Raw genomic sequence first — 25,311 nt, 5'->3', positions numbered from 1 at the left:
CCTGGAACAGTGGCATCCCCAGCCTGGTTCCCTGGGTATGCTGCGCTGGCGCTATACCCAGGGAACCAGGCTGTGGCATCCCCTAATGTTCACACCATGTCTGTATGGATTACTTTTGGAGATAGGGCGGTCGGGTAGCCTAGTGGTTAAAGCGTTCGCTCGTCACGCAGAAGACCCGGGTTCGGTTCCCGACATGGGTACAATGTGTGAAGCCCATTTCTGGTGTCCCCCGCCGTGATATTGCTGGAATATTGCTAAAAGCGGCGTAAAACCATACTCGCTCGCTCGCTTTTGGAGATACCGGATGACAGCGCAGTAGCCAGTTTGTCTATTTTCATCCAGAGGAATGCCTGGTCACTTTCATGAAATATACTGCCTGGCTATGTATTTGATTCAAGTGCAGCTTTCAAACGTATTGTACTTAATACATGCAAACTATTACGAGTGTGCTGTGCGTCCTTCGCATTTAGTCGCCCTTGAGTCTGCGTTCCAGAGACTGGTGGTGAAAAATCTCTTTGAAACACGTAAAACGGTACTGGATTTCTGTGTGTTGTTTAATAAATAAAAATGCTGATTGCGGCATAAATCAACACACGAACAAATCTATGTGCATGTCATCCAATGGTTACAATGTTTCTGTATTGTTTCTTACTGATGTGCTTCACTGAAACAACTTTGTCTCCAGCACTGTATAATACCGCAACATTTGTAAGATTTTGTGTTGCAGATAGATATAGTACAGCGTTATAAATACCTGTATGAAAACAAACCTATATTTAAATGACAAGGTGGAACTCATATATTTTCTTCAACAATACTTACTCATGTCGTTAATAAACTGAAGTAAAAGACGGATAACAAAATGGAATTCCCTTATTCCGTGATACGGGTTTGTCCCGATTAAAATCCAAACTGACCCACTTTGAAAACGTATATTCAAATTGTTGTAAAATTTGGCAAAATGGACACATAAATACAATTACAGCGTATTTAGGCATGAGAGAATCCATCACAGCAATAAGTTGTTAGCGTTCGAATGTCAATCGATGCTTTTCGAGATGGCTTTGAGGACAAAAACACCTTTAATGCTTGAAAACATGTCTATATCGTTTTCATTTTGTGTCTGTTAAACAAATAAACAACTTCTCTCCCTCAAATAAAACTACGTATTGATGTATTGAGTGAGTGAGTGAGTTTGGTTTTACGCCGCTTTTAGCAATATTCCAGCAATATCACGGCGGGGGACACCAGAAATGTGCTTCACACATATTGTACCCATGTCGGGATTCAAGCCCGGGTCTTCGGCGTGACGAGCGAACGCTTTAACCACTAGGCTACCCGACCGCCCCTATTGATGTATTGGCTAGAACATGTTATCCAAAATGGCAGCATTAGCCTGTCTCATATAAATGATATTTAAATTTTGTCTTTATCGCCCTCATCTTCACATGGAAATTTCTTCTGAGGGCTACGTATCACAACAAAGGCATATGAATAATAAAACCGCCGTAATATAGCTGGAATATTGCTGACTGGCGTTACACAACAACAACAATAAGAATAATAAAATAACATTGTGCACTCACCTTTCTCTGAAAAACGACTCAGCTGCGGAGGCAACTTTTGATGTTACAAAGCTAACAAAGATTTACAAAGTATTTCTTTGAAAAATTGTCGTCTGAAGCAAGCTGTTTAAATCCAGTGCAACGGAAATGAGCTTTGATTGGTTGAAACAGCAAATACGGAATCACGTGGTTTGACCATTGAACACCTGCAGTGAAATATACCACTCCACTCCATGAGTGTTCTGACAAGTGTTTGTGAAAACACTTGGTTCTCATGGCAACCAAGGTCAGGCTCAGTGACTTGGTCGATAGCCTACACACATACCCGGATGTTGCCCATACTATCAATCACTGGTAGCTTGTCTGGTCCAAGCCGGTCTGGCCTGTAAGTGGCGGTAGCAACCTGTAGGGCTGTACAAGCTTACCATTTTCGAGAACATCCGTTGTCATCATTATTTTGCCTTTTGCACCCAACGAATTCTGTTTAAAGAGTTAATCGGGACTGATTCAGCTGTGGTGTTGACGTGTTATATTTATATTGTCTGGTCCAGGTTCAATCGTTTACTACAGGCCGCCATCATTATTGGAATATTGCTGAGTGCGGCGTTAAACAACAAACAAATAAACCAATAATTTGTGCTCATATAGTATTATCGAATCTTTACTAGTTATACCATCACAGAGTAGATTCATTCTGATCAGAGAACATTGTACTGTATATCGAATCTTTACTAGTTATACCATCACAGAGTAGATTCATTCTGATTAGAGAACATTGTACTATATATCGAATCTTTACTAGTTATACCATCACAGAGTTGATTCATTCTGATTAGAGAACATTGTACTATATATCGAATCTTTACTAGTTATACCATCACAGAGTAGATTCATTCTGATTAGAGAACATTGTACTATATATCGAATCTTTACTAGTTATACCATCACAGAGTTGATTCATTCTGATTAGAGAACATTGTACTATATATCGAATCTTTACTAGTTATACCATCACAGAGTAGATTCATTCTGATTAGTGAACATTGTACTATATATCGAATCTTTACTAGTTATACCATCACAGAGTAGATTAATCTGATTAGCGAACATTGTACTATATATCGAATCTTTACTAGTTATACCATCACAGAGTATATTCATTCTGATTAGAGAACATTGTACTGTATATCGAATCTTTACTAGTTATATCATCACAGAGTAGATTAATTCTGATTAGAGAACATTGTACTGTATATCGAATCTTTACTAGTTATACCATCACAGAGTAGATTCATTCTGATTAGAGAACATTGTACTATATATCGAATCTTTACTAGTTATACCATCACAGAGTAGATTCATTCTGATTAGTGAACATTGTACTATATATCGAATCTTTACTAGTTATACCATCACAGAGTAGATTCATTCTGATTAGTGAACATTGTACTATATATCGAATCTTTACTAGTTATACCATCACAGAGTAGATTCATTCTGATTAGTGAACATTGTACTATATATCGAATCTTTACTAGTTATACCATCACAGAGTAGATTCATTCTGATTAGAGAACATTGTACTATATATCGAATCTTTACTAGTTATACCATCACAGAGTAGATTAATCTGATTAGCGAACATTGTACTATATATCGAATCTTTACTAGTTATACCATCACAGAGTAGATTCATTCTGATTAGTGAACATTGTACTATATATCGAATCTTTACTAGTTATACCATCACAGAGTAGATTCATTCTGATTAGAGAACATTGTACTATATATCGAATCTTTACTAGTTATACCATCACAGAGTAGATTCATTCTGATTAGAGAACATTGTACTATACGGCGCTCCTGTATAATAGATGGTCCCTTGTATCAGTGCACAAGCGCAATCAGAACCGGAACCGGATATGTTTCAACCTGTTCAATACTTGTTTAGTTATCGCCATTTCACACTTGTTCTCTCAAGTAAAGTGGTCGAACAAATGGACCTCGGTTCTTATTTACTGATCAAATCAAGGATGGCAGCGCAGGATTTTTGATTATTGTGTTGCTTGATTTAATCAATGCTTATTGGAACATTCAAACAGTTTGCCTTCTTTACTTTATATAATCTGCATTCAAATTCACTTTCTACTCCAACCAGTACTCTTTACTGACAGAGACGTAGAGATAAATGCACCTAACACCTACGAGGGGCGTTCAATAAGTTTTGCAACTTCAATATAAGACCAAGTCGCAGAATATCTTTTATTTTTCAATATAAACTCCATTCACCTCAATACACTTATTCCATTTGTCCTTCAAGCTTTTAATACCACTTTTATAGAAATCCGTAGATTGGCCCTCTAACCACGCCTCTGTGGCAGCCTTTATGTCCTCGCCATCCTGCAAGCGTCCTCCACATAGGGCAGATTTCATTTGCCGGAACAGGAAATAGTCACTGGGGGCTAAGTCTGGGCTGTAGGGTAGGTGATTTAACTGTTTTTAACTCTGCGACTTGGCCTCATATTGAAGTTGCAAAACTTATTTTGAACGCCCCTCGTACTTAAAATAATTTAAAGTGCGTGATTAGAAATATCACATATCACTCTCCATCACATCGCTATTCATTAAAGTATTTCGATTTGAGGTGTGTATGTTTATCTGAAGTGCTATTGGTCATGTTTGGAGTGAGTATGTTCATTTAAGAAACTTATGTTCATCTGGGGTGCTTGTGGTCATCTGTGAGATGTGTATGTTCATCCGAGGTGCTGTATTCATCGGATGTGCTTATGTTCATCTGTGTGTACTTATGTTAATCTGTTGTGCTTATGTTTATCCGAGGTGCCCATGTTTCTCCGAGGTGCTTTTGTTTATCCGAAGTGTTTATGGTCATGTTCATCCGAGTTGCTCATTTCATCCCATGTGGGGGGCACGGGTGGCCCAGTCGTCTAAGGTTCCGCCATTCGCTGTGTAGAGTTGCGTCCCTTGGGCACGCCAGAAACCTATGATTGTGGGTTCGAATCCCGATTCGCCCCGATTATGTTTCTAGGTTTGTGGGTTTGACCGAAGTGGTAAACGTCTGAGACCTGCATCACTTCGGGCTTTCCTCCCACATTAAGCTGACACGCCGTGATATAACTGAAATAGTGTTAAAAGCGGCGTTAAACCCAACTCACTCACTCATCCCGTGTGCTTATGCTAATCTGTGGTGCTTATGTTCATCAGACCAGCATTACACCCCTTACCGGGTTGTATGGCTTATCAATGCATATGGAAAAGGCGACTATGCTTGTCGTAAGAGGCGACTAACTGGATCGGGTGGTCAGACTCCCTGACCACCGTCACGTAGCTGTAATATTGCTGAGTGCGGCATTAAACAACAAAGAAACAAACCAATAATTTGTGCTCATATACCACTGAGGATTATCGAATCTTTTGAATGGGCGATCGATAACAGCCCGGATGGTAAGATATTGGAGTTACGTCCCTTAGTGCGTGGTCTGCTCTGCTTTCCCTTGACATTATCAAAATGTATAATAACTGCATTCATTTTACAATTTGATGTTATAGAATATGATAAAAAAAAGTTATTGTATAGCAGTTTTCATATCAGACCCCATATCAGCCCGAGGATGATATGGGGGTCTCGGGTTGATTAGTGGTGTGATATGACACCTGCTTTATAATAACCTCAAAGTATTATAGTTACTAGTATATGTTTCATATGTTTGAACCAATAATTGCTTGTCCCAAGTTATCTTCAGCGTGGTGCTGACATGAATCAACTGAGTTTACAGAAGAAGTTTAAGTTGTGTTATCCATTTGATTTATTCAAACTATTATTTTTTGTGTAAAGCTTATATACTTTTCTTATTCATAAATCATATTAGTCGCTCCAGATAAATTGCCAATGCGACGTTAAATTATAACTCACCCTTGACAGCTACATGACATCAACCAATGGCACATTTGCAAGAGATGGATAACTATGACGTTGAATATTGTCACTTATAGAACTATATGTATGAATAATAAAAAAACATGGCTTACATAAACCGTAAGGGACCGGATATCGTGAATTTACCCTGTGTGTGTAATGTTCGTTCAAAGTTTTTAGTGACTTGATGAATGACTACAGTTTGACCTCACTCATCCCCCCACCCCCACCCTCACCCCCAGCCTCTACACTGTTATATTTCCAGTCCAAAGTCTCGACATCAATGTCTAGACACACCAGGCTTGATATTATTCATCCACGACACCAATTCCGTTTTGAGTATGACTTCACCGGTGTTACGTACATCGACTAAAAATGCTGAATAGTTCGTCACGTACTGCTATTCAGTTTGAGCTCACCCCAACCAACAGTAAACGTGAGTAAATGTCACGATGCTTTCCCTGTCATGGTATTTTGCAAACTTATATGTACTACACAAAAGAAGTAAAAGAACACCCGATGTTTTCATATAACTATAGATAATTTGTCGTGGCTAGTGGGTATTGCAACACACAGCCTTCTCATTGTGGGTGTTCTTTATGTTGTATTGAGTTGCATGTTTGTGACACCCCCGAAGCCATAAGGTCGACCGTAAACTGGAAGGTTAGGTTAGTTTCTGAATATATATCATTTTGATAGAAAGAAACAACTCGATTTAAATTTAACAAGGAGGCCAATGAGATGGGACATTCAGATTCCTGAACCTGTGGAACATCTAGACTTGCTTCATTTTAAGCTATAGTTTACAGTAAGGGCTTGGCTGAAGGGAACCTAATATCAGGGACGGTAAGACAGGCTACCGTATTTCCTCTATTAGACGCTCGGGCTTCTATTTATTTCGGACAAGCCTTTGACCCGGCGTCAATTAGAGGTCCGGCGTCTATTAATACCCCCATTTCACTATGACCACGAATGTCCCGAATCTTCACGAAATGGAAATATTTTGTGTTCGTAGATATCCGTAGATATATCTCAAACAATTCTCGACCCGGCGTCTATTAGAGGCCCGGCTTCTATTTTTTGCACTGAACAATTGACCCGGCTTCTATTAGAGGCCCGGCGTCTAATAGAGGAAATATTGTTTGGTATGGCATTTGTTTGCTTCCACTAACTAGAGTCAGAGTTTGAGACAAGGCGACTGATGACACCAACACGGAGTGAGTGAGTGAGTTGGGTTTAATGACGCGTTGAACAGTATTCCCGTTTTATCACGGCATTTCTCGGCGTGTCTCCGGCGCGTTTACCACTTGTTGAAACCCGCGACCACAGGTTTGGTGCTGACAAACCTAGAAACATAATCAGAGCGAACCGGGAACCTTCGACAATAGGTTTCAGGCGTGCCTAAGGGACACAGCTCTTCACAGCCCTGCACGACCTCCACCCCACCCATCTACCAGGATTTCACACACAAGGGACGCTGCATGGTAGCTATTAGTTTCGGGAATCTACTCATTGATAAAAATCTGGTTCTGAATAAGAAGCCGCCGACCTTGCCTCTCTCTCTGCCCTCTGTCGGGATTCCTGTTTTTTTGTTTGTTTGTTTGTTGTTTAACGCCGCACTTAGCAATATTCCAGCTATATGGTCTGTAAATAATCGAGTCTGGACCAGACAATCCAGTGATTGATATCATGAGTACGATCCACGCAATTGGGATACGATGCCATGCGTCAACCAAGTCAGCGAGCCTGACCACCCGATCCCGTTAGTCGCCTTTTACGACAAGCATAGTCGCCTTTTACGGCAAGCATGGGTTGCTGAAGACCTATTCTACCCCGGATCTTCACAGGACCCAGTCAATTGGGATCGATGACATGCATCAACCAAGTCAGCGAGCATGACCACCCGATCCCGTTAGTCGCCTCTTACAACAAGCATAGTCACCTTTTACGGCAGGGATTCCTGGTAAGATATCACACTCACTAACACAATGATGATCCGGTGTCACGTCACAAACAAACACTTACACGTTGATGCAAGTTGTGTGATTGGCGGGTGATACAGGTGCACAGGGCATGCTTTCGATTTTCGCGAACACCTGGTGTTATCACTGACTTCAAGTGATCCATTCATAATTTGTTCACCTCTATTTTGCCTGGAATCAGTTTAGGCGGATAATCGAGACTGGTTATTCTCTGTCTTTGACGTTCTGTATTAACAAGGTGTGCCTGATTGGGTGTCATCGTGCCCCGACGGCGTGGCTTGATGCTCATGCATTCAACCACTGGTTTTCCTGTCCCAGTCTCGACACGGACGACCGCGATACAACTAGAAAATATTACTGATTGCGGATAAAAATACATTCACTCACTCATATGCATTCAACAATTGAGCTTTCATTCAAACAAAATAGACCCGTGAAGGTCTGGAGTAGACCCGTGCTTCCTGTAAAAGGAGGGCGGTCGGGTAGCCTCGTGGTTAAAGCGTTCGCTCGTCACGCCGAAGACCCGGGTTCGATTCCCGACATGGGTACAATGTGTGAAGCCCATTTCTGGTGTTCCCCGCCGTGATATTGCTGGAATAGTGCTAAAAGCGGCGTAAAACCTCACTCACTCACTCCTGTAAAAGGCGACTATGCTTGTCGTAAGAGGCGACTAACGGGATCGGGTGGTCAGGCCTGCTGACTTGCCAATTGCGTGGATCGATGCTCATGATTTCAATCCCTGGATTGTCTGGTCCAGGCTCGATTATTTACAGCCAACCGTCATATAGCTGTAATAATGCCGGATGCGGCGTTAAACAACAAACAAACAAACAAACAAACAAACAAAATAGTTTTTGAGGAACTTAAAACTTACCATAAATGACATGCCCGGGTCTAGTCTTTCTGTATATTTGGGGCGGTGGGGTAGCCTAGTTCACTCGTCTGGCCGAAGGCCGTGTTCGATTCCCCACATGGGTACAATGTGTGAAGCCCATTTCTGGTGTCCCCTGCCGTGGCATTGCTGGAATATTGCTAAAAGCGTCATCAAACAACACTCAGTCACTTCTCTATACTCAGACACCAGCAACTTCAGTGTTTTTTTTTACAAGTATGTTGCAAAGAACCTCGAATCAAGATAAACTAAGTGCTCTATTAATTGAGGAAATTGCCTTTCTGCCGCCAAGCTGACGAGGAAGTTTGTTTTTCATATAAAGGGACGGTTTCGTATCTGTGCTTTCATACCCGTGTCATGCACAACACAGATGAGACATATTAATAATCGCTACAGCAGTGCAGTGCAGTGCACATTAGGCAGTCGAGGAGCCGCGTGCACTTTCGAGAACTGGGGATCGCTGAGGCGTAGGATAGACTACGGTCCGTTGTCGAATACTTGGTTCTAAATCCTTTAAGAATATATCTATAGTGTAAGAAGTACGCTCTACCCGAGGAAGAGAGGAAGACATATCGTTAGAGTTGTGACTTGAATTTCTTCCACCAGGACCGGAAAAATGACGATGGTTGGGAACGCGGCGAGACGAAGGTATTTGCTTTTTAACTTAATTGTTAACTTTTTTTAAGTTGCTAAGTCCCGATAACATTGATAATAAGTGTAGAGAAGTATCACGTGATACTCCATACTAATTTTTCCGTTCAGTAATATTTACGTCCATCGTCACTTTTGGCTTTTCTCCGACATAACGCTGAAAGCAGCGTTATAACGAATATAATGTTCTGTCCATTCTATACCGGTACTTAGAAGATAAACATACACTTTTTAACTCGTTAGCTGACATAAATTGAATTTAGAACCGAACGAACCGACATGTAGACTGGCATGTACAAATGGTTGGCAAACATATGAATATGTTCGATAAATGTCAACTTTTCAAAAGCTATGTTCTACTTTCTTTTCTTACATTGTAAGTGTTGGACTCTGACACCAAGTATGGCTAGAATGAAGGGAAAAGGCCGGGTTGTCGGACACTTGCTGTGACCACCGTTATATACTTGTCTTTGGAAGGCATTTAGAAGTGATACACATAAGGAAGAGAATTCGTGAATGGCATCCATAAATTCTCCGCTATGTATTTGATTGTGTTCCTTGCTCGTGTGAGCCATGCTGTGTTCACCCCATACTAGAATACGAAGGCAAAATTATATTTTTTAATCGAAATCTGATTATTTTCTCGTTATTTCAAAATTTTAAAAACAATTTCGAATTTCTTCTCGTTACTGCTCTTATTTTCTCGTAATTCTATTATTTTCTCGTTGCTTCGATTAATATTTCGTAATTTCAATTATGTTTCTGTTTCTAATTATATTTTTGAAAATAGATTTTTCGATAAAATAATTGAAATTAGGAGAAAGTTATCGAAAAAATATTTTAATAATTGAAATAACGAGATAAATACTCGAAATTTCGATATAAAAAATATAATTATGCCACCAAAGTTGCAGCATTAGGCTTTCGTGAGGCTATGGTCGGGTCTTTTTAATGATGAGCTGGGATTATTGTTTCAATATTTCATCATACATTATTTTCTGGTTTTTAATTTTTGTTTATGTTTTATGTCTAATGAGAGGGAACAAGGTAAATAACATAACAATTCATGCCGGTTACGTTGTACATGTAAATGTTTAAAGTAAGAATATTTTACGTCAATTAATAGGTCTTCAGCAACCCATGCTTGCCATAAAAGGCGACTATGCTTGTTGTAAGAGGCGACTATCGGGATCGGGTTTTCAGACTCGCTGACTTGGTTGATGCACATGTTGCTGAGTGCGGCATTAAACAACAAACAAACAAACAAACTTTTATTGAGGTTTCCTTTTTTGTTTATTTCTAGCGCCAACCGCCAGTCTGGGGCACTCTATCAAGGCCTCAGCATGGCTCGGGAACTTGGCTTACCAGAGAACCAGCTGCGAGCTGCTCGCGTTCAGAATGTTCCCGATGAGATCAAAGCCCTTCCGTACTTCTATGCTAAATTCGGTGACAGCAAAGTCGTAAGTGGATTATACATAATGTTCATAACATAGAAGTTTTTTTGTTTTTAGTTAACGTCCCCCTCCGTACTCACTTATATTCCAGTTATCTGAGACGGCCTGTACACTCTAAACCCAAGTGTTCCACTTCTGAACACTAGACAGAACACATGGATGTAACACTTTTAGAACGCGTCCATGTGTTCTGAAAATATTCTGAACGTTGATGTTCTCGACCCAGAACAGGAGTGTTCTACAAACATATTTAGAACGCTTCAACGTGTTCTGACGATGTAACGCTTTTAGAACGCCTGTCAAGTGTTCTGGACCGAGATTCAGAACACTACACGTTCTCGGACACGTACTTCCACATTACTGAAACGACAACTCATCGTGTGTGTCGAATACAATTTACCCGATGTTTTTCAAGGTGTACAAATTTAAACCATACACCCATGCATATTATCTGGCATAAAATCACACGGACGAAATTCTGAACTGCAACCATGAATTCTTTATTACATTTGTTTGGGATGATCATGGATATTCAAGTCACTTATGAGTCAGAGTTCTTCATGAAAGATTACAAACTGTCGTGTAGCAAATTGAAGCATACTTCCATACTTAAGATAACTTAAGTTTCAAGCGCATGTACTTCGCAGATGTTTCTTGTGGGTAAATATCCCCAAAGGACGATGTTCGTAACAGCGACATGACCATCGCAGGCTTCAGGAAACTTCATGTGAAATATGACTCCCCAACATCCTACAACACAAAACATTTATTTGATCATAGTCATATAGTTATCAAACTCGTACATATTACATAGGACATTATAACAAATGTTCGTTAGTAAACCCAAGATTACCGTGACATTTGTTTCATTATTTATAGGTTGCAAAATGTTTTGCCAAAAATGTCATTTGACTAACAAAGTTACCACTTACTTGGATAAAGGTTAGAGCAAAATATACACAAGTACCTTCTTATTTGATCTGCAAAACCTTGTGTCTTTTCCTCCTTTGTGTAGACGTGTGCCCTGTGCAATAATTTCCATGGATGGTACTGATTATCTGCAATGCACCCTGAAATAGAAACAACAAGACTGATTCTCTAAAATATTTCACATAAAATAGCCAAAAACATGTCCTATGAAGGTTTAGTTCTTTTTGTTCATTACATACTTACACTACTGTCTGCTGATTTCGATGCATTGTCGATGCTTGCTGATCATGCCCTCGGATCCCAAATTTAGATGTTCAGAGATTTGTTGCACGTAGCCCGCTTCGCACTTTCAGGCGATTCATATAGAACCTGAAATATATATTCATTTTATTTGAACATCATTCAAATAAACGGAAACGTTCAAATAGTGACACTTGCAATTTTGATTGGAATTTCAACTCATAATTTATAAATAAAGCGTGTGGAACAATGGCAGAAATGACGGTCAAAATGGCGAGTAATATGTCGTCTGCTATGCGTTTTGTAAGGGGCCGGTTTTACTTCGTTGGGATCAGCATATGAATATATCGCCGAAATATTACATTATTTTAGGTACATATTAAATATGAAACAAAAGTATTCCTAGATGGATACTTACCACAGACACACCTCAGATCATAGGAAATTGTAGCGCCAAATACATGCGACGTCACGCCAGTTTCTCACATAACGGATGTGAATCACAGAGCATGGACAGCTTTGAATGCTTGTTAGAAAAACAGAACACCGATGTTCTATTAATGGAACATGTGTTCTCGCATATAACATTATAGAACACAGCAGAACACACGCGTTCTAGGAGAGAACGCAGGCGTTCAGCAAATAGACCGTATAAGTTCCAGAGCACCCATTAAAGATCCAGCTAAAATTAGCCATCAGAATGCCAGTGTTCTGATACAAGTAAATGTCCCCAATGCAAGCAAGTTATTTCCATGTATTAGCAATGAGTTGTATTTCAGTAATGTTTCTTGTTGTATTTATTCAGGCTACATATAAGTTATTATTAACCCAAAGTATGCCATGTTTATAAACTATTTATTATTCATCAAACTCAAAATATAACCCTTCTTATACACATTTTCTGTTTGACATACCAATCTACCAGCCTCTCTTCTTCTCAAAAATAAATATTCCGAAAACACAAATATGATGGTCGAATTTAAATTTGTCTAACAGCATTCAGCACATTATCTCTGCTAATGTGCATGGACTTCTCCCAGGAGAGAACACACGCGTTCTACAACAGATCACAGGCGTTCAGCAATAGAACACGTGCTGCACGAATTAGAACATTCGTATTCTGTGGCAGAACGTATGGACGCGTCCAGTGTTCTATATTAGAACACATAGATTTAGAGTGTAGTGTAAGTGAGTCGGGACCCGACAAACCAGTGATTGATATTATGAACAACGTCCCGCGACGTCGGGTACGATGGCTCCAAATGAACCATGTCATCGAGCCTGACCCCCTGATCCATTAAGTCGCACCTGTGATGATCCGAGTTAGAGTTGATCTTCAGCAACCCACGCTTGTCGTTATAGGCGACTAACGGGATCGGTGGTCAGGCTCGTTGGCTTGGTTGATGCATGCCATCGTATCCCAATTGCATGGATCGATGATCATGATGTCAATCATTGGATGTTCTGGACTCGATTATTTACAGACAACCGTCACATAGCTGGAATATTGCTGAGTGCGGCGTTAAACAACAAACAACCATTAAGTCTCATCTTACGACAAGAATGTTACTAGCGAACATTTCCAACCTGGAATACTTAACGGTGGTTATAACACAGAAATAGTGAGTGAGTCGGTGAGTGAGTATGGTTTTACGCCGCTTTTAGCAATATTCCAGCAACATCACGGCGGGGGACACCATAAATGGGCTTAACACATTGTACCCATGTGGGGAATCGAACCTGGGTCTTCGGCGTGACGAGCGAACGCTTTAACCGCTAGGCTACCCGACCGCCCCTTAACACAAAAATATGAGGTTTAACGTGTGCATGTTTTTCAAATGAACCAGAACAATGTCATGAAAACATGGATGTAATGTTGTTTTTATTTACAAAATACTAAAATACAATATTTATATATTTTCTTTCAGGCACAGAGATACGTTGAGGAACACGCACAGGGGCCAGGCTATTACCTTTTACGGCTAAGCTCGAAGGGAGATAACTACTTGTCGCTCTCAGTCAGGTCGGTTGAAGTTAAAGCGTGTTTCTATGTGCAAATAATTATTGTGTGTTGCAATGTGTCAGATTTCGTCAGGTGTTTTTGTTGCAGTTTCTGTTGCAATGCGTCTCAGATTTTCCATGGACCTCTTCTTCTACTTCCACGCACATTGTCTGTTACAAAGTTGGTTGTGCCTGTTAAGACCACAAACTGTTTCTAGTGGTTGGTTGGTTGGTTTGTTGTTTAACGCCGCACTCAGCAATATTCAAGCTATATGACGGCGATCTGTAAATAATCGAGTCTGGACCAGACAATCCAGTGATTATTATCATGAGCATCGATCCACACAACTGGGATACAATGACATGCATCAACCAAGTCAGCGAGCCTGACCACCCGATCTCGTTAGTCGCCTCTTACGACAAGCACAGTCGCCTCATACGGCAAGCATGGGTTGCTGAAGACCTGTTCTACTCCGGATCATCACGGGTCTGTTTCTAGTGGCAATTTATAGTTTCTCTTTAAAAGCTGATTTAAATACATGTATGTTGCTTTAGCAAATATATGCTGTGGCATTTGTTACAAAGTTTCCTTAACATCGCTAATTTTGTACAATTGAAGGTTAAATTTTATCTTCAGCCACCCATGCTTGTCGTAAAAGGCAACTCACGGGATCAGCTGGTCAGGCTCGCTGACTTGGTTCATGCATGTCATCGTATCTCAGTTACGTAGATCGATGCTCGTGAATTTATAGCCATTTGAAGGTATAATAAAAATCCCAATTTTCGATGATTTTTACTGCCTATCAGTAACCACTTACACTTCAAGACCAATGTCGAAAACCCCTAATTCTCAAAGAAAAGTCCACGCGCATACATTTAAGCTGGCCTAAGTGTGCGCAGTACATTATCTCATGTTCCAAATACATTTTTGAGATCCTTAAGGTATTACGTTTGTGACTTCATACTAGAAACTGGCAGTTTCATCTATTTCAAGGGATTCGTCTTGGGGCTTCCGATACGACCCTATTTCCCAAAAAATATTTGTTGTAACTCGCGGCTGTCCTATGGATATATCGCTGCGGTTTCAATGTTTGGTATACGTTTTCAGTTTTGTGTGTGTTCATGTGGTTCACACTTTGCCATGATACTTTTGACTAAAGTATTTAGGTCACTAGACTATAGACAGGGTTGGGGATCATGAAATATTTTATTCACAACAACAATGTACCCACAGGTATTTATGATTCCTCACTGGGGCGGTCGGGTAGCCTAGTGGTTAAAGCGTTCGCTCGTCACGCCGAAGACCCGGGTTCGATTCCCGACATGGATACAATGTGTGAAACCCATTTCTGGTGTCCCCCGCCGTGATATTGCTGGAATATTGCTAAAAGCGGCGTAAAACAAAACTCACTCACTCACTCATGATTCCTCGCCCTTTGTGTTACGAATGTAGTATATGTATTAGAGAGCTAACATATTTATCTTCTAAATGTTTTACTTCTTATTCTCATAATACTTTGTTTCTCGCCACCAGCATCGATGCAAGCTCTGTCCGACATGTCAACGTGGTGATTGAACGAAATCCAACCCTGAAATACTACATCGTAGAACAGATCAAATTCAACTCCTTCAACGAACTGTGCAAAAACTACAGCAGTCAGAGGATCCGGAACCTGGAGCAGATAGATAACGTCAGACTCATCCACCCAATCATCCACGGAGCTGAATCCAAGGAGGCCTATGCACCCCTGAAAGGCGGAATGCCCAGCACATCCAGAAGGTACTCCGACAACAGCCCTCCTAAAACACCCGATGCTGGAAAGCTTACTCCCCAGTTCGATTTCGGAGTAAGATGCGTGGATGGTCCTCAGCAATCTCGAACTCTTGGAGGAAGGAGACGGTCGGCAAGCAATGCAACACGCCCCCTGCCCAAACCACCAAAGTCCAACAGTGAGACCCGACCCCCCTGCCCCCCTCCTCCGGGGTCAGGAAGCAACCCAGGCCTGTACTACTCGTCCCCGAGGGATGTGGACAAAAACAGGTTCGACGAACTCCGGGATGGATTGATGGATACAGATCTCTGTGAATGTGGTGTGCCCATTTGTGATTCCCAACTCCCCCAAGGCTGGACTCTGCACAAGAGCAACGACCCCGCCTCGTACGGCTGTCTCTTCTACCAGAATACTGAAGGTGAAACAACATGGGTCCTGCCTCTCCATATAGTACCTGGCATCACTGCCAAGATGAAGAACGTGATCATCAAACTGAGCAACCAGAGCGGGAACTCTCCCCCATCAGTGCTGTTCCCGCCGTATCAAGATAAGACGAGGGGACGAGGGGACGGTCCATGGAATGGAGTGAATTCCATGTACGGTTCCTGCAGAGATACGAGGGAATTGGATGAGGATGACTAGGTCCATAGATGCTCCTTCTTCTATGGACTCGCGCATGAAGGCATGCACTTGCTATCGCATCTCAATTGAATGCATTTATGAGAACGTATGATCAGAACATGGCAGTGGACTGGGCGTGACAGAGGGTAGCATTTGTATGATACATCGTTACCCTACAGTAAGTGATACTTTCATCTGAATCTCTTTCCTTGGAAACCAATGACTACACGGAATGCAGGACGTCAGCTTGACCATGTTCTGAGTTCTGGTGAGACACTTGAGAAACTATGCCCAAGACGGATAATGGATTGACTGTTTGTGGGGACATTTATCACTGCTGAACCAACAGAATTGAGGAATATTTCCAGAAGATTCATTTATTTCCATCGTATGGAAACTTCACAGGACAATAACTGCTCAATCGTGTCCATTTCTGACCCGTAAATTATACGTTACTCTACGTCTATAGGTCCATTGGAGCCTCACAATGTATGTAACTGAATGTCCAGGTTATGGTTATATAGCTCAACGGATTGATACATTTAATTTATACTGCAATCAAATGGTTTTTACCATGTTTTCGATATTTTTGTAATCGATAGTTTGGTGTGTAGAGTGGATAGCCAGGGGTGCAGCATAATACTTATTACAGTAAACTACGGTTATAACGAACTCAAAGGGACTACTAATTTTAGTTCGTTATAACCGTAATTGGTTATAAGCATATATACAGCATAACCACAGCATATAGTCGGGACTAAAAAGTTAGTTTGTTATATCCGTTAGTTCGTTATAAGCGTGTTCGTTATAACCGTAGTTTACTGTACTACCTTTGATGCCCATCGACCGTCGGGTAACCTCAGATGGAGGCCTGAGATGTTCTAATAATTCAATACTGTTGGCAGACATTTTCAGGATTATTAATTTAAGTTCATGTATTATGGGTATTTTATGACTCGATTGAAAATATTTTTGCAGGGATATTCTTAGAGGAACGGTTACACAATAGGCGGTTTGTATAACACTTATGTTTGCAATTTGGTTATTCTAAAACTGATTCATTCTTGACATTCACTCATCCCGGAAAACGTGTGATCAGTTGATGACGTAAGATACCATTGGGACTGGATTTAATACGCAGTTCGTGTATGATCCATATATTTGTTTTAATTTAAATTTAGTTTCAATTGAAAGTCAAGTCGAAGTTAAAAGTGCTATTTCTCAGGAAAATGTTTAATAATAGCACATGTAAATATTTCCTTGTTTCATAGAGAGCTATATCACGAGATGGCTATACGACATGGAAATACATTTGACATGTCCCTCAAACTACATGCCGTTTCCTGTGACATATATCACACACCGCCGGCAGTAGTATACTCAGCATGGTTAGAGTGAGTGAGTGAGTGAGTTTGGTTTTACCCCGCAATATTCCAGCAATACCACGGCGGGGGACACCAGAAATGGGCTTCACACATTGTGCCCATGTCGGGAATCGAACCCTGGTCTTCGGCGTGACGAGCGAACGCTTTAACCACTAGGCTACCCGAGCGCCCGCATAGTTAGATGTTACGCTGTGGCAGCCATGCCACATCTTGAAGAACCTTCCTTCAGTTTCGGTAACCACGAGGCAGCAATCTGTAAACATAAAGATCCCTAGAATGAATATAAAATAATCTGAATATAATGTTGGAATAAGATACCAAAGACTCCTATTTCATTACATTGTTTTGTGTGAAACGTCTCGGGATTTGTTATCTAAGTAAAACCTATATTTTTGTAGATGAACAACACCCTGCTACTATATGATGTTTTAATATTTAAAGCATTTTACTTTTTATTTGTTATATAATGTACATAGTTGCATATTTAGTTTTAACAATTTTTATATTTGAACGTTGAAATAATGTATACATAATGAATTGAAACATCAATTTTTTAATAACACATATATGCTTTAATATATTTTAAATTTCCTGCTTGTTGACATAACCCCCAAATAAGATTGAATTAAGAAGAAATGTATATACTTTGAGATGGTTTTCACCCAATCTCATTAAAATCAGTTTTTAGTTTTCGCCTCTGCAAAACAAAGATCTGAGGACACCCCATTACAGGCTTCGTCAGAACGCAAACTTTGTCCGACCAATGAAATGAAAGTCGAGATTAGCCAGTCAGAGAGCAGCTCACTGGAGCTATACGGTACTGATTTAAAACTGACGACTACGCTTTGAAATTTTTTTTGACAAATTTTCTGTACTTACAGTGTGAAAACTGAACAAAAGAACATTCTGGAATGTTTATTAGATGATCTAGATTGTATGCCAGTACATCTCACGTGCCATGCAAAGTCTGTTCCGTTCAATGTTTAACCCATTGATGATAGACGAATATTACAGTGAGCTAGCACTATAAATCGGCATTAGTCCGGACTAGTACAAGCAGCCACACACACACACACACGCACACACGTGCATGCACGTCGCTATATAAGTGCAATCTTGGACGCGACGTTAAACCCAATTTCACCTCATCTTTTTTTCTACTGCTCAGATTGTTTACAAAGGGCAAAACTAAGTTGCATTGCTTTTGCTTCTTTTGTTCTACTAGGCGCCCAGTTTCAAAGGGTCTGAACGATGCTTTCATATTTGTAGTTTTCCCTGTAAATATGTTCGTCCTTGTATCATAATCGAAACTCTGGGCAGAGGCAAAGGTCTTCACATAACTGTAATAAATATTTCCTGTACATCAAAGTCTTGATTAGCCTTGAATCAGCCGTGTACAGATAGACTCTGATTGTGAATTAACCTTTGATGTTGTGTACATGGTGAAAATAAACTGTTATATACACGTATATCCCCCTCGTTTTTCAAGCCGTTGTGGTGGAATTTGTGTGCAGCATGAGGCGCCGTGGCATCGAATCCTAGATTTGCTCATATAATGATTCTTGAACCATACCCATGCTCGTAGGTTTCACTAAAGTGGTAATCGTCTAAGATCTGCATCACATAACCCTTTCCATATCCCCAGGTTCGATCCCCGACATGGGTACAATGTGTGAAGCCCATTTCTGGTGTCCCCCGCCGTGATATTGCTGGAATATTGCTAAAAGCGGCGTAAAACCATACTCACTCACTCCTTTCCATATCAATAGAAATCTCTGCATAAAGCAGAGTCGATTGTATGATTCCGACTACATCTAGATCATTGGTTCAAGAATCACTATCAAATAGTCATAGTACCAGGTGTTGGTGAAAAGGTGTGCGTATCCTGCCCCACCGGTGGCACCCATCACAAACACATGCAAAGGCAAGTCAATTGTTCTGGGGAAAAACAACCGGGAACATATAGTACAAGTCCAAATAGGGAATTGCATGGGACATCATTTTTGTCACTGACGAGACAAATTTGGAAATGTCCTCCACATGTCTGCCATAAACTTTTTGAAATCTTTACTGAGGCCTTGAATGTTGTGACCTTGATAAACTCAAGCAATCAATGAAACTAGTGTTTTAAGACGTACCAGAAAAAGTGAGTGAGAATAAATATTGCTTAAACAGCATCAGCGATATTGCAACACTTTGTGGTTGCCAGTTACAGATTCGTAGTATGTATGATCTTAATAAGGGAATAAATATTACATATCAGGCCATAACGAAGCCATGATTTACACGGGGCGGTCGGGTAGCCTAGTGGTTAAAGCGTTCGCTCGTCACGCCGATGACCCGGGTTCGATTCCCGACATGTGTACAATGTGTGAAGCCCATTTCTGGTGTCCCCGCCGTGATATTGCTGGAATATTGCTCAAAGCGGCGTAAAATCAAACTCACTCACTCGCTCATGATTTACACAAGTCAATTGAAATTGGGGAAAAGAAACAGAATGTACCATGGTGAAATCATTTGGTAATATACACCATTTAGTAATATACACCATTTGGTAATATACACCATTTAGTAATATACACCATTTGGTAATATACACCATTTGGTAATATACACCATTTAGTAATATACACCATTTGGTAATATACACCATTTGGTAATATACACCATTTGGTAAAACCAAACCCTATTATTCACAGATACCTTTAGAACATTGTTCTTGGCTCTGTCAGGTTGTTTTGCTCAGCTGATTTATAGCGGGATACAGCTACTGTAATATATACACCTAGAAATTAATTAAGCACCCCCTGGTTTTGCGACCATATCTGTACAACATCCAGGTATCATTCGCGTCAATCCTGAGCTGTGATGGAGAATTAAATGTCTTGTGTAAAAATGACTCTTGACAATGAAAACACAGAGAATGATGTCGATGGTACTGTAATTGAGCAAAATTGATAACCACGACAACTGCGGATCTTGGAAGTTCCATGATCAGGTATGGCCGACCATTACTGTCCAAAAACGTTAATTGTTATCTTACAAAGATAATCACAATCCTGAAAATTAGTAGCGAGTGTAACCGCCCTGTACCTGGATGACAGATTCTACCCTTCTCCCCATTCCTCCAGTGAGTCTTCTGATACCTCTCTGATACTGCTGCCTCTCCCGATGCAATGCAGCCTCTAAAGCTGCCACATTCTATCCTGGTCGATCCATTGCCAGTAGCTGATGTCACTAATATGTCCAGTGGATTCAAATCTGGACTGATAGCGGGCCAAGGCAAAGTGTCAATAGCGTGTCCTTGCAGAAATGCAATCAAAGCACATGAACGATGGGGAACACACGTCAAGTGGCAAGTGCATGATTGTCAAAATATGGCACAACAACAGTTGGCTGGTTGGTTTGTTGTTTAACGCCGCACTCAGCAATATTCCAGCTATATGACGGCGGTCTGTAAATAATCGAGTCTGGACCAGACAATCCAGGGATTAATATCATGAGCATCGATCCATGCAATTGGATACATACATCAACCAAGTCAGCGAGTCTGACCACCCGATCCCGTTAGTCGCATCTTACGACAAGCATTGTCGTCTTTTACGGCAAGCATGGGTTGCTGAAGACCTATTCTACCCCGGATCTTCACGGGTCGGCGCAACAGGACTGGGGCTGTTCTGGATGTAACAATCGCCGTTAAGATTGCCTCGTACGGTTCCCATGTCCAGTTTACAGTCATGATCATGAGTGAGTGAGTTTGGTTTTACGCCGCTTTTAGCAATATTCCAGCAATATCACGGCGGGGGACACCAGAAATGGGCTTCACACATTGTACCCATGTCGGGATTCGAACCCGGGTTTTCGGCGTGACGAGCGAACGCTTTAACCACTAGGCTACCCGACCGCCCCTCATGATCATGAGATATTGCTTCCCACATCAATACGGAGCCTCCATCATACGGGACTGTTGTCACAAAACCGTATTGGCCCATCGGTGATGACGTGCAGCAAGAATCTTCTCGTATCAGACCAATAGATCCTTCGCAACGTCCTCAGATTCCAATGACTTCGAGCCAAACACCAAGCCAATCGAAGTCCCTGATGATGGGCAGTTGACAAGGGACGTCTGGTGGCCCTTCGTGACTTCAACCCAAATGATTTTAGCCGGATTCGGGCAGTTCTGGTGGACAGATGCCTGTAGAGAAGACATTGTTTTTTCAAAGCTTTACTCGTAGCAAAAGGTTGTCGCCTCACCAGACGTGCTGGAGCCGTCTTCTCGTACAGCTGTCTTTCAGGATGGCCCTGGTTGTGGACGGTCCTTTACTTCACGTGTATGTCGGTTTTTTCTTACTTACGCGTCTGCTGATGACAGATTGGGTATAGTCAAGTTGTTGTCCAGTGGCCCTGTGTGACATACCTGAGTCACGCATGCCAATAATTTGCCAACGGAGTGCCTCTGACTTCCCCCTGTGTGCTATGGTTAAATGTGCTGACTCAACAATCGGACAATTGCCATGGTCAGTTATTGTCATGACTATACTCGAGATCGACAGCCATTCTATGAATGAGTATCTTTAAAAATTGATTTTTTATGAACGGGTATACTATTCTCTGTTTTGTCAGGGGGTGCTTAATTTATTTCTAGGTGTATATATGCTCATTTGAACAGTCACTATTATAAGGTCAACGTTATATTTCAGGGCCCCGTTCCACAAAACGATCTTAGGGCGAAGTTGATTGTAACTCACTAAGTACACGATCTTAAATTTTGGTTACGATCGGCCGCCCGTTCCACAAAGCAATCTTAACTAAGAGAGTTGTAAGTTAAGATCAAAATGCTAAGTTGCTCCGGACCAACTTAGGATGGCTAAAATCAATCTTAAATAGTGTACCATAACAACAAAGTTAGCCATATTTCGACAATGCGTCGTCGGCTAAACATGACCAAGGGAGGCCACTCTTAGGGAAACTTTCGTATCTTCATGGCTGAAGATTCCGATCTTTGTTAAGATCGGCTACTTAAGAACTTGTAAAGTTACAATCGCCCTAAGATCGCTTTGTGGAACGGGCGTAAACTTTAGCTAAGACGATTTTATAATCGACGTAAGTCTCTAAGATTGATTGTAGTTACGACCGCTTTGTGGAACGGGACCCTGGGCATTATCATTTGCAGAGTCCCGAGGTCTGCCCTGAGAAGGAGGCCGGTTGAACAGACCCAATTTTCAAAAACACAACTCTGGAAAAAGTTAATAAAATTATACCTGTCATCTGTTTGGTTCCTATGTTACATGCACGGATGTGATCAAATATGCGGAAAAATAAATTAGAAAGGATTTTTCTGAAGTTGTGTAAGAAAATCCTAGGCTTTCATTCTAGAGCCATTAATAACGCTGCATATGTTGAATTGAGTAGATATCCTTTATATATAGATTTGTTAGATTTATCATGTACTGCTTCAAACTATTCAATTTCAGTAACAATGTAATGAAATTAGCACTTATGAATTTGCACTATTGTAATAGTAGTAACTGGTCTTTTTTAATTATGAAATCTGCTATGTAATCATGACAATGGCCGTGTAGGGATAAATCCTGCAAGTTTTAATCAACAATCCCTTCGCCCTGTATTAAAACAACGTCTCTAATCGATGAATTCATACAGAGAAGGGGAGGTGGTATACTACAAAGTAAGAAACGTGTGTTTTATTCTGAATTGAAGTGTATATTTGGTTATGATCTATCTTGATATCCTTGCTCTTAGTCGTTTATCTTTTATTTGCTAATTATCTTAGCTTAAAGTATCTTTCACCAAATTCAAAATTGAAAACTTCGGTTTCGTGTTGTATGTAAATCAAATGTCTGTAATTGAAGATGAGCGTCATTTTGTGTGTATTTGTCCACAGCATTAGCATAACAGAGTTAAACATGTTGATCGTTATTATTGGGTGAGGTGAGGTGAGGTGAGGTGAGGTGAGGTGAGGTGAGGTGAAATGGGTTTTAACGTCGCGTCCAAGATTATTGCACTTATATAGCGACGTGCATGCATGTATGTGTGTGTGTGTGTGTGTGTGGCTGCTTGTACTAGTCCGGACTGATGCCCATTTATAGTGCTAGCTCACTGAGATACCATGCCGCAGTTTAACATGGATGCCCCACTCAGACACAGTTTACTGACTCCGAGTCGACCAGTCCTTGTTTTAGCCCCATAATGCCGAGCGCCAGACAGGGTAACAATAAGTACCATCTTTTAACGTCTTTTGGTATGACGCGGCTGAGGATCGAACCCCGGACCTTCCACTCTACCATTAGACCACGGAGGCGGTCTATTATTAGGAATAATCTGAATATCTGAATATCTGAATACAGGCTTGTCCTCTATTACAGTTTAAATCAGTTCTGTTCTGTTATAACAAGCATAAGTGAGTGAGTGAGTTGGGTTTAACGCCACTTTTAACAATATTCCAGTTATATCGCGGCGTGTCAGCTTAATGTGGGAGGAAAGCCTGAAGTGATGCAGGTCTCGGACGTTTACCACTTCGGTGAAACCCACGAGCACAGGTATGGAGCTGACAAACCTAGAAACATAAACGGGGCGAACCGGGATTCGAACCTACAATCATAGGTTTCTGGCGTGCCCAAGGGACGCAACTCTGCAAAGCGAATACCGGAGCCTTAGACGACTGGACCACCCTTGCCCCCAAAAATGCATTAGAACAGGAAATGTGTCGTGTGATATCAAGATTGTTGTCCATTGTTTCTTCCGTTTATTATAAGTACACTGAATGTCTGCGTACGTGTGTACCTGTCTACGAACGTGTGTACCTGTCTGCATACGTGTGTACCTGTCTGCGTACGTGAGAGCCTGAATGAGTTCATGCGTCAGGGGCGAATCCCGGCTTTAAGGGGTGGGGTGGGGTTTCGTGGAGGGAAGGGAGTCTCCCAAAAGCCTAACCCCAAAAACACAATATGTAAAACATGATTAATGTTGCTTTTACCACCAATTCAAGATGTTGTAATGGTAGGTAATGTGCATACAAAATGCCATTACCACTTTATAAAACCTACTACACAAACCAAGGATTTATTTTCCGAGATGAAAAATGTTCAATAAATATTTGGACAATAGTGTCATACGTAATTTCATGCCTTTTCATGCGTAATTGGATTTAAATGGTAATTGGGACATAGAGAGTGTGTGGATATGTGCGTGTGCGATGTGCGTGCGGGTGTGTTCCACCTTGGACAAGTTATACATGAACCGTGAGCTACAGTCTGGACCCACTCCACCCCCGTACAGGCCACCCCCAGTAACTACTAACAGGAGAGACCCGTGAAGATTCCGGGGTAGAATAGGTCTTCAGCAACTCATGCTTGCCGTAAAAGGGTGACTATGCTTGTCGTAAAAGGCGACTAACGGGATCGGGTGGTCAGGCTCGCTGACTTGGTTAATGCATGTCATCGATCCCAATTGCGTGGATCGATGCTCATGATAATAATCACTGGATTGTCTGGTCCAGACTCGATTATTTACAGACCGCCGTCATATAGCTGGAATATTGCTGAGTGCGGCGTTAAACAACAAACCAACCAACCAACTAACAGGAGATAGAAACACGCCGGTGGACAAGAGACTGATTCACGTGAGAATGATTCATTTGAGAACTCAGAACTCAAATCACATAAGCTTTCAAAATACATTACAACTACAGAAAGACAATAAAGGCCAGAAGTGTATTAGACTAAATGACTCCTATAAACAACAAACATATTAAGACAAATGTGGAAAAGACATAGATCGAGATACACTAGATCATTGTATTGTTGTTACAGATACAAATATGTCATTACAATGTAAAGTCCAGTTTGACGTCACGAGCAATGAGAG

At 41.0% G+C, this 25,311-nt stretch overlaps 1 protein-coding gene and 1 long non-coding RNA gene across 3 annotated transcripts; one reads left to right on the top strand and one right to left on the bottom strand.

Annotated features, from left to right (window-relative positions):
• The first annotated feature begins 5,824 nt into the window (after positions 1-5,824).
• Positions 5,825-18,896, top strand: LOC124146124. 2 transcript variants are annotated; one of them, XM_046516250.2, is made up of 4 exons: positions 5,825-5,935; positions 10,328-10,484; positions 13,577-13,671; positions 15,184-18,896. In XM_046516250.2, exons 2-4 carry the CDS (start codon positions 10,368-10,370, stop codon positions 16,061-16,063), a joined length of 1,092 nt encoding a protein of 363 aa, XP_046372206.2. In that variant the 5' UTR covers positions 5,825-5,935; positions 10,328-10,367; the 3' UTR covers positions 16,064-18,896. The 2 variants fall into 2 exon arrangements, with proteins under 2 accessions (XP_046372206.2, XP_046372205.2); XM_046516249.2 differs by lacking the exon at positions 5,825-5,935 and adding an exon at positions 8,539-9,021.
• On the bottom strand, positions 10,931-12,209 carry LOC125376013. The gene is made up of 3 exons (XR_007218911.1): positions 11,652-12,209; positions 11,446-11,548; positions 10,931-11,228 (listed from the first exon to the last, which is right to left on the bottom strand). It is a non-coding gene; the product is annotated as an uncharacterized LOC125376013 (long non-coding RNA).
• Positions 18,897-25,311: the final 6,415 nt, after the last annotated feature.

This window comes from Haliotis rufescens, unplaced genomic scaffold (genome assembly GCF_023055435.1).
Source record: "Haliotis rufescens isolate VD_foot unplaced genomic scaffold, xgHalRufe1.0.p SCAF_68, whole genome shotgun sequence".
Lineage (NCBI taxonomy): Eukaryota > Metazoa > Mollusca > Gastropoda > Lepetellida > Haliotidae > Haliotis > Haliotis rufescens.
This window is presented reverse-complemented; position numbering and strand designations above follow the sequence as displayed.